The sequence below is a fragment of the Mus pahari genome, chromosome 15, assembly GCF_900095145.1.
Source record: "Mus pahari chromosome 15, PAHARI_EIJ_v1.1, whole genome shotgun sequence".
NCBI classification, from domain to species: domain Eukaryota; kingdom Metazoa; phylum Chordata; class Mammalia; order Rodentia; family Muridae; genus Mus; species Mus pahari.
Window position 1 is genome coordinate 32,971,654 of NC_034604.1, and position 10,499 is coordinate 32,982,152.

Genomic DNA, 10,499 nt, shown 5'->3' on the forward strand with positions numbered 1-10,499 from the left:
CTCATTCTGTAGACCAGGCTGGCCTTGAACTCAGAAATCCGCCTGCCTCTGCCTCTCTAGTGCTGGGATTAAAGGCGTGCGCCACCACGCCCGGCCAGAAACTGATTTCTTGGATACTGATGTTTTGAAAACATATAAAAAGTTTTTTAACTCATTAGCACATTTAAAGCAAAACATCATCCAATTCCCATATTCAAAATGTTCAAAACTTTCCTCTTATATACCTCAGTAAATATTCTGACAAAAAACACTTGCAGAATTTAAGAGCAATAACACAGAGTGAGAGAGAGCATACCAAATAGCTGGATTCTAAAATGTGGCTCATCTAATTAAGGACAACAAAACAGCTCTAAGCTTCCATGTTCTCCACATTTAAAGGAAAACTGGGTCAAATCATTTCTAAGGTCTCTTTTGGGCCTCTTAAAAGACTGTAATTGGTTACTACTATTCTCTTTAAGGGGTGCCCAATGCCTGCTGCTTGCCTGATAATACATATCCTACAGTGGTTTCTCACCACTTCTTCTTGTGGTTTCAATCACAGGAAACAGACGTCACCCACGGCCTACATGCAATGAACAAGCTGTAGCAGAGGCTAAGAGCTGCCAACCAGGACCAACTCCCATCCCTTCAAAACTACAAGGATCAAGAAACATTAGAGAACCCTGCAAGTGAGGAGCCTTGGTATACATCTCAGACAAAAACAAGACTAAAACCATCTGTATGAGTCCAACAAGGTGGAATAGTTTTACAACAGTCCAAAGCTATCTGCTTCTATGGCCAAATAAAGGAACTGAAGAAATTCTACAGCTGACTGGAGTATGTGTTAAGAAAGAATGGTCTGGGGCTGGAGAGATGACTCAAAAAGGTTAAGAGCACTTGTTCCTGCAGAGGACCCTGAGTCAGTTCCCAGAACCACATAGCAGCTCACAACTATCCTTAACTCCAGTTCCAGGGGATCTAATGCCATCTTCCACAGGCACCAGGCACTCATGTGCTACACATACATACATGCAGGAAATAATATTTTCTAAAACAATATTTTCTTTAAAAATTAAAAAGAATGAACACTCTGACCACTATCATTTACTATGGAGACCCAGACACATTCTGCAGACTACATTCTCAGGCTCCTCTTTAATGGTCTGTGTAAACCTTTCTATGCCCATCAAAGACTAGGGTATTAATAGATTCAAATACCATGGGAACTTGCCTCTATTCGCTTTAGATGAACACTGAGTCAAATGCTCCTCTCATTTATAGTGGTGAAAGTCAGCAGCCTTGTACTTTGTAAAATAACTCAGAGGTTTTTAATCATACATAATGTGCCTCCATTAGACACAAGTCAGACAGTATCTCCAGAGCCAGTAATCATTTTTTACTCTGTAGCGCTATTCTGGTTGGGGTAGTTATGTTAGTGGTTCTCTAGCTCACAGTTACCTTGGCAATAAATAGCTAATGTTTTTAGAACTGTCAGTCTATTTATTATATTAGACCATGAGAGTGGGGAATCCTGATGCAAGACTTCCAAACTAACACTGAAACTAAGTGCAGAGAAGGCCATAGATAACGTGAGTTAAGCGCCACTACTGCTTTTAGAAACCTTACGAGCTAGCTGGCTGGATGGTAAGACTCTAGAACAAGACAAATGTGTTTGCATTCAAGGAGGAGTGAAGACCACTTCCACAACCATACAACCGAAGGTAACACAAGTGTCAGGAAGAACCACATTCAGAAGAAGAAACTGAGCCCAAACACTGGCTCAGATTGTTCTCACAAAGGCATTATCTGACTGTGCCCACAGTTTGGTCATACAGCCTTAAGATTCAGATGAAAAGCCACAATTTTAAGATCCAGATAATCTCTAAAAAGACAGGTGCATTATTAGTGGTAAAGACTTAAACGACCTAAACACCATCAAAGGCAGCAAAAGTTATTTTCTGAAGGCTGGGCAGATAGATGTCTGGGTGCTTAAGAGTAGTGACTGCTCTTCCAAAGGACCAGGGTTCAGTACCCATATGTGGGTAAAATACCCATACAAATGAAATAAAAATAAATATCTCCTGAACCTTACTTAACACAAATCTGAGTTCTTAGATATCCTGATTACATAATGTCACAATACATTATATGGCTCCAAACTGATATCAACGTGTACCATATGGAATAAAATGCTAATTTTCAGTCTTTCTTTTTCCCTATAGGTTTTTACAGGAAGAAAACCTAAACTTTCACCAAGTGAAGTGACTTTAGCTTTCCTAATGATCTACACCCACCAATCTCCTGCAACAATGCCATTTCCCTCATTTCCAGCACACACTCACACATCTGAGCCTCTGTTCGAGCTTCTCCCCACCTCAGAAAATTCCCTCCCTCCCCACTAATCAGATTTCCTTCCAGGGCCAGCCCCAAGTCTTATCTCCTATGAAGCCACCACTGTCCATTCCCACACTGGATCATTACCGAGTCTAAGAGGCCAGCACACTGGCATGGCACTGGCCCAGAACTTAGGGATGACTCATAATAACCCTCAGGTTTTGTAAGAAAAGATCAAGCAAACTAAAATGACTTGTCCAAAATTCACATGACTAATTAGCGGTGAGGTCACAACCAAGCAGCAATACATGGAAACGGCAGACCATCTAGTTCTAGACTGCATACTGGGCAGACCACTGGTTCAGGATAACCTTTATCTAAAGAACAATAAAGATAAATTTCACATCCAATGTTGAAGATTCTGAAACTTAGCTCTTCTCTCAGTCCAATAACACTGCTATTTAATTTTCCCAATTCTCTAAATTTAGACATCAGTTTAAAGTTTATGCTGGGCTCAAAGTGTAGCTCAATGGTAGAGTGCTTGCCTACCATATACAAAGCCACAGGTATGATCCCCAGCAGCCTGCCCACACACACAATTTTTATATTCACAGCCTTGGATAATAAGCCTTTTCCTCCTAGATGGTGTGTGTGTGTGTGTGTGTGTGTATATATATATATATATATATCTCCCAAGGCTGAAATCTGATACAATAACCACATGACTTTATGATTAGCTTTTGGATCCAAGGTAGACAGATCTACGTGGACAGAGGCAAATGAGAAATTCTATTCTCTACTTCTTACCACCAATCATACAGAAAATTATAGTTCTGTGTACTTGGATCTCTGTGGCAATGTCTTAATTATTAACTACAGACAACTGCCAGGTCTAAAGAGCAAAGCCAGCAGTTCTCAGACTCAGAAGAGAGCCTGGAGTTAGTAGTCATTTGAAATCCTTAAGTTTCAGGATAGTAAGTGTTGACGTATGCCCAACATCAAATTTCAGCATAAAAAGGCTAATTACACAGACAGTCTTAGGCCTCATCTTCACCTCACTTCTGCTGGTGCATTGCCATAACCTGCCGCTCTCAGCAACTTAAACAACTGAGGCTGCCCACAGACACTGCTGTCCACTTACAAGGGAGATCAGGTTACTCTTAAAAAATGTTTTACACAACTCGATACCTCCTGAGACAGAGGAAAGATGGGGTTTACATGCTCAGTAACTGCTACTTTTTCAGTTCTAAGATAATTTTAATTATGATTCTTCCAATTGCTTCAAAGTCTAAATTACTAAATGCACAAAGCATTTAGGCACTTAGCCAAAGCACTTTGTACCTCTAAACCTTGAACTATTTTCCCACTAATTGAACTCTACGAGAATCTAGTTTTAATAGACTACAGATGACCAAAGGACTCTAGGATACCACCAAAAGTTTCTAGGAAATTTCTAGAAGTGAATACTCTTACATTGCAGATGTGAACGTCTGATTACATATGAAGTAACATTACAAAGTAATGAATCCGTCATCTGGATCTAGATTGAATCCTAGCTCTGCTATTTCTACTTCTATGTCCTCGAGCAGGTTGCCCGATCTCAATGATTCCAATAAAATAATAATAATGTGTATTTTACTAAGGCCAGCATTAAGACTAGTGAGTCACTGAGTTCACAACTTTAGCATTGCTAGGCACACAGGAAGCATTCATTTAATTTGTTATTATTGCCACAGAGTAACTGTGGCAATACTCTTTACCCTGAAATGAATCTATCACATCCTTAAGTAAAATTCTAAACATTCACTAATATTTATACAATCTGACATACAACCTGTAGCATACTGACTACAGGAAAACAAAAGTTAGCACTATCTAACTCTGTATGTGTGTCTGGGGTGGGGGGATGGGGGGAGGTTCCGCAACAGGGAATGTCCAGGATAAATGGAATCTCATTCCCTGATCCTAAGTGAACCATCTTGTCTAAAGGTGAAAATTCCAACTCAAAACCAACATATGGAACCAAAGTACTGGAAAGAGAAAAATCTATGTGCTTTTAGCAAAGATGTTGAAATAACACAAAGAACAAAAGTGAGGAGAAAGGGACTTCTTCAAAAATAAACACCTCCCCTTTTTTCAGTATATACTGTTAGGAAATTCAAATAGTTAACAAGAAGAATAAAATACACACAGAACACACATATTCCAAAGACTTGCACACAAGCTACAACAAGGACAAATATTTAATGTTCAACACTAGCAGAGCCTCAGGTCACAGGCACACTAGAATCCAACAGCTAAGGAAGGTTGTATCAGGAACTGGCAAGTCTCCAACTCTGGTATGGTTTGGTCTGTAGTGCTTGGGATCCAAGGTCTTCAAACGCTAAGTGCTAGCAAGCTATACCTCTTTTCATCCAGGTCCATTAGATTACATTCCTCTGTATTCTGTCCTCTTCTTGAAAAAAAACAAACAAACAAACAAACAAAAAACAATGTCTAAAAGGCAAAGGACACTTCCTGATTGTCACAGAGCCAAGCAATAAAGTCAGCTTCTTTTCACTCCTGCACCAAATCCCTTCCTGTGTTATAGTTAATAAAGAAAACGTAGAAACCAAAATGTCTGCTTCCCTTCTATTTATTCATCCACCTTCGACATTTCAGCCCTTTGCCATTTCCAGCACACAACTGCAAGAAGTAACTGATACACTGAGTGTTTAGACTTAATGAAATTAGAAACTCTATTAGTGCTAAAATTTTTATTCTTTTAACACTTATTTGTGTGTGTGTGTGTGTGTGTGCAGCATGTACATGGCTGCCCATTTGGAAGCATCACTTGTTTCCTTCCACCATGTGGGTGCTGGGGATCTTCAGGCTTAGCAGCAAATGCCTTTACCCACTGAGCCCCCCAGCTCTCAAGGTTTTAGGGTACCATTCAAAACAACCTTTAATAATGGGTAGAAGTAAAAAAAAAATCTCAATACTGAAAGAATGACTGACCCACTTATTCTATAAGGAGGGAATTCACTAAAATATCAGTCTCAATATTTGTCTTTTTCCATAGTAAAAAGGCAATAATAATTATAAACCTGGGTTTGTTTTTGTTTTAAGAGAAAATAGGTTTGCATAGAGATTACGATATTCTTTTACTTTTCACTTTTCACTTCCATATTCTCTCTACCCCTACTCTGCCGCTTAAACAGGGTTGTTTGTTTTGTTTCTTTTGTTTTTGTAGCCGAGTGTCCTGGAACTCACTCCATAGACCAGGCTAGCCTCAGAGTCACCTGTTTGGAATTAAAGGCCACCATGCCTGGCTCAGAATTTTAGTCTTAATAGTTTCTAACTGCCTGGTTGCCCAAAACCCTGGCTATGCTCAAACCAGCCCTCAGAAGACCATGGAGAGGTGAAAACAAAGGCAGCAGGCAGCTGACTCCAAGGAAAGTAAGCGTCAGCCAACAGTGTGGCAGGTGAGCGAGCACCTTGGCTGCTGCGCTAAGATGCTGCGCTAAGATGCAAAGCCAAAGGCTCAAGGCAGAAAGAAAACTCCTTAATATAAAATTAGTTTCAAAGTGAAAATGCTTTCTGTAACTATGAATGCTTTCAACAAACACAAAGGACAAGGACTCACTTTCATATATATCCACACATCTCACGGTGCTTGATAATAAACATGATTCTAACCGGCTCCTCTGAATCACATGCAGTATACCTTATCTTTGAGACTATTCCATTCCACTGAAGATAATTCTCCCCGAGAATAACTTGGCAACCCATTTATAAACAAACTACAGTGCAAGCCAATAAGGTTATTCTATCATATACAATATACAACAGTTGTTTTGGTCCAGGTGCTTATCAGAATTATACTGTTCCTCACTAATACTACTACTTCCTGAAGGTTTTATAACTAACATTTATAGTCCAAAATGTTCAGCTCTTGATGGCTGAGAGATAGATCTTTGGTTAAGAGCACTTGTTGCTCGTGCAGAGGACCTAGGTTCAGTTTCCAGCATTCCCGTGATAGTTTACAACCATCTGTAACTCTAGCTCTAAGGATCCAGTGCCATCTTCAGACCTCCTTAAACATCCAGCACATATGGTACACATACACACACATGCTGGCAAAACACTCAAAACACATAAAACAAAAATAAATGCATCTTAAAAAAAAAAACTCTTCAGTTTTTGTTTTGTTTTATTTTGAAGTACTCGCCTTGCTTTTAGAACTTATGGTTCTCATTGAATCAGCAATCACTGCTCTTAAAATGTATTAATTTCTCAATTGTATGAGAAGACATGTAATTTATTAAACACAGGGATACTCTGCAGCCTCCCAACTCCCTGGATGTACTGACTCTCTACATGTATTTCAGAAATGAGTGTATTTGACACCCACATTCGTCCCTGCTGCAAAGTCAGAAACACTCTGTTCACTCCAAATTTTTATTTTCCTTCCTCTGAAAGAATTCTGAAAGGAACTGGAACAATGCTAGGGAAGGGAAATGCTCCTGGCCCAGGAGACAAACTCATCCAGAACCGAAGGGGAAAACCAAGCAACCTGGCTTCAGTCACATCAACACTTCTTCTAACAGCCACGTCTTTAAAAGAAGATGCCTATCCACTTGTAAAACTAGAAATCTACTTGCTCCCCGCAAAGTTGCCTCAGAGGGTGAAGGGCAGATCCCAGGCAGTTGATAAGCTGTTTTCTCTTCTGGCTGCCTGGACTTAGAGCTTGCATAAGCCAGAAAGGTATGAACGGCAGTCCTTCATATGCAAACCACCTGCTCAGAAAGGTGTGGTTGCAGCAGCCTGAGGGGCTGCAACCACTCAAAGACAAAGCTTCAAACACCCTTAGTCCAAGCCCAAGGGTTTTTATAGCACACTCAGAATGGGCGTGCTGGTGGATATGGCACTTGAGAAAAGGTGGAGTAGGCGGAACAGCTTTGAGTTCGGATTTAGCCAGTAAATTCAGGGAAACGGAGCCCTGGGTAACAAAAGCACCCCAGTAATCTCACCCACTCCACCCACTCCCACGCGCTTACACACACAGGGACAGGAGGTGTGGATTGCAAGGCTCCTTGTCTCCCACTTTCATAGCTCTCATAAAAAGCAGTGAGAAAGAATATCCTCATGCCTGAAGGGAGACTGTATCTGACAATTAGGAAGGGAAGCAGCCGGCTTTCCTGGAATTGGTCCAACTCTCACTGCTTGCAATACCTACTTTCAAAACTTCAGTCAAGGTAAGGGTTAAAACCAGAACCTCAGTAAAAGAGAACTAGGTTCAGCTCCACCCTCTGTACAGCAAATAACAACTCTGAGCCAAATCCACTCAGCTACACAAGACTCTGTGACATGCCAAAAAAAAAAAAAAAAAACAACAGGTGAAAAGAAGTTGGGTCCCTGGGAATTCTCGCCTTACAGGGAGATTTTACTTAAGTAGATTTTACCAATTTATGAAACACTGTGTTAGATCTAATTAAAAAGCACATATAAAATTTGAAACAAAGCAAACAGTAACAAGTCACAGAGGTCATCATCACAAATCAGCAAGAATAGCCAGAGTTTGGATGGAGAAGGTCAAACAGTATCCATGGCAACAAAATCAAAACAAAAAAAAAATACAGAAATAGAAGAAATACAGGCCCTACAACTTACACTATAGAAGGAAAGTTGTGGAAGGAAAACTCTTGGATTGGAAGGCTAATTCTTATTACCCTTAAAGAAAGAACCTAAGGATATACTGCTCTGGTCACTGAGGGATCCTATTTCTACAATAGTACTTGCTCGATCAAACAGTTACTGACACCCTGCATGTCACTGGAAAGGACAGACTAGGAGCACCTGGTCTTGCTAGAAATAGGAAGAGATGAGTCAGTCTTTTAATTCAGTCTAGTGTGCTCCGAACCCTGCAGGTCACTAAACACTTTCTTCCCATTATCCATCACTCATCAGTTTACATCCCAAACTTGTGGACTTGGATCAGAATACTGGGGGTAGGGGGAGGCATAAGAGTTATAAGCCATTTAGTTGGTCAAAGAGATTACTATGTTACCTGGAAGACCAAATTAAGTATCTAGTTAACAACGGGCAAATAGTTACACAGAAACTATTTCTTTCTCTCCCCCCTCCCCCGCCCCGTCCTCCTCCCCTCCCCGCTTAGTATCTTTGAAAGCTTTTACAATAAGTAGTTCCTTGGATAAAGAAGACAGAGGACTTAGGAAAGGCAACAGGTAGTAAAACAGCGTCACATGTATATCAACTCCGACTGGGGTTAGAAGTAATAGGCACTGAGGAAAGATTCGCTCTCCTACAGGTGGTAGGAAAAGGGATGTCAGGAACCTTGGGGCCCAGAAGATGGTGAAAGATGAGTTGAGAAAATGTTTTTTTTTTTAAAGTGTATAAAAAGCAATTAAATTACTCATAAACTTATTGGAATTGAAGTCTAAGTCGCTCCTCAAGGGGGAGGTTTAATCACCATCGCGGGTCATGAAGGGCATAGTATCTTTAGAGAAGTTCTAACCCTCTGAAGTGATAAGCAACAGGGCAAAAAGAAACAGGTTTTGTGAATACGGAAGCCAACTACCTCCATGCCCCAATGACCAACAATCACAAGGACAAACGTCCAAAGGAGGGGAGACGAGACTCAAGTCAGGTAACATTCCTGAGGGGAAGCATTACCAGGTGACACCGGGCAGAAGGGGACGGGGCGGGAGGAAAGTTAGCAGGTGAAAAGGATTACTAGTGAGAAAGGAAATGACCTTTTAAAAGAAAAAGATACCCCAAACGGGATATGGGTGAGAAGAGAAAATGGACTTAGAACAGCTTTACAGGGGTGCAAAGAGAAAGAAAGAAAGAGAGAGAGAGAGGAAAAAAAAAAAAGACATGTTGGGGTACCAGAGGCAGAAGAAAGGAAGTGGGACTGAGAGCCCGCGGGGGCACGGGGGCGGGAGCGCAGAGCCTGCGGACTGAAGAGCGAGGGAAGCTCCAAGGTGGCCGAGGCGAGGGCCAGGTGGGACATCCCGGCTGCCGGATGTCCCGGAGGGGGAGAACGTGGGACCGCGAAGCCCAGAAACCAGCGAAACCAGGAAGGGAGGCGCGGGGGCGGCTCCCCAGCGGCAGGCAGACGCCCCCGGAGGGCAGCGAGGGTCGCCCGAGTCCAGAGGGCGGCCACTCCGCCAGGCAGAGGAGCAGGGTGGGAGGGACACTCACAAATTTCTTAGGTTTGCCGCCGTCGCCGCCCGTCGCAGGCTGCTCATCCGGGCTCCGACCCTTCTTCTTGTCCCGGGTCCCGCGGCCGGGCCCCAGGCCCCCGCCGGACGGCTCCATGTCCTGGTTAGCGCCGGCCAGTGACCCCTTGGCTACGCCGCTCGCGCCCGGCTGCCCCAAGCCAGCAACCACCGCCGCCGCCCAGCAGCCTTCTTAGCCGGCCGCCGCGCCCCGCCTCATTAACATGCTGGGCTGCGCGCGCCTCATGAATATACAACGGTGACGCCTCGCTCCCGCCCGCCTGCCCCACTTCCGCCCGGACCCGCAGCCCCTACCAATGGGGGGAAGGGAGGGGGGAGGCGGGACGCCGCGGAAGCGCGCTACCTGCCCGGCGGGCCTAACCATTCGGACCCACGTGTGGGGGGTGAGATAGAGAGTGGGCGGCGCTGCTCTGCCAGGCCACAGCGGGGACTACCGCCCCCTGGCGGTTGGAACACAGGAGGCCTTTAGGCTCCCACGCAGAAACCCACGTGGCTATAAAGCTAGACCATCTCACGCTCCAGCCAGAATTTTATTGTCTGAACCAGAACTCTTATCATAGAGACACTGTTATCTTGGTTGAAAATTTAAGGCTTGGGTTTTTTTGTGGGATAATGCAGTGTTTATGTATATGATGCCCATGCAGTGAAAAATGTGAGAAGTTACCTGATATAGAAAAAACTGAGTTCCAGCCAGCACCAACTCCAGCTATGGAGTTCATTGCCCAGCTCTGAATCCTAGACTAGCTTTCTAGTTGTTTCTTAGATGGACAAACCAATTATTGCCAATAGCCTAAGCAGCAATTAAATAATTACTACATGTTGGGCACAAACTATAGGCCAGACCATATGTTAAACATGACTTGTCTTTCCTCACTAAATCCTCACAATTTCCTCATGGAGTCTACTGGTATCACCACTAAAGAAATTTGGACTCTGGGAGTT

General features: G+C 43.0%; 1 protein-coding gene across 3 annotated transcripts in view; it reads right to left on the bottom strand.

Moving 5' to 3' along the window:
• The window catches only part of Diaph1 (diaphanous related formin 1), a 93,797-nt gene extending 84,003 nt beyond the window's left edge, over positions 1 to 9,794 (bottom strand). For 2 of the 3 annotated variants that reach the window (XM_021214306.2, XM_021214305.2), the window contains exon 1: positions 9,520 to 9,764. In XM_021214306.2, coding sequence (XP_021069965.1) covers positions 9,520 to 9,636 — 117 coding nt within the window. In that variant the 5' untranslated portion in view covers positions 9,637 to 9,764. Of the gene's footprint in view, positions 1 to 9,519 lie in introns of all 3 variants that reach the window. The other variant, XM_021214304.1, reaches the window with a different exon arrangement.
• Between the last annotated feature and the right edge of the window lie 705 nt (positions 9,795 to 10,499).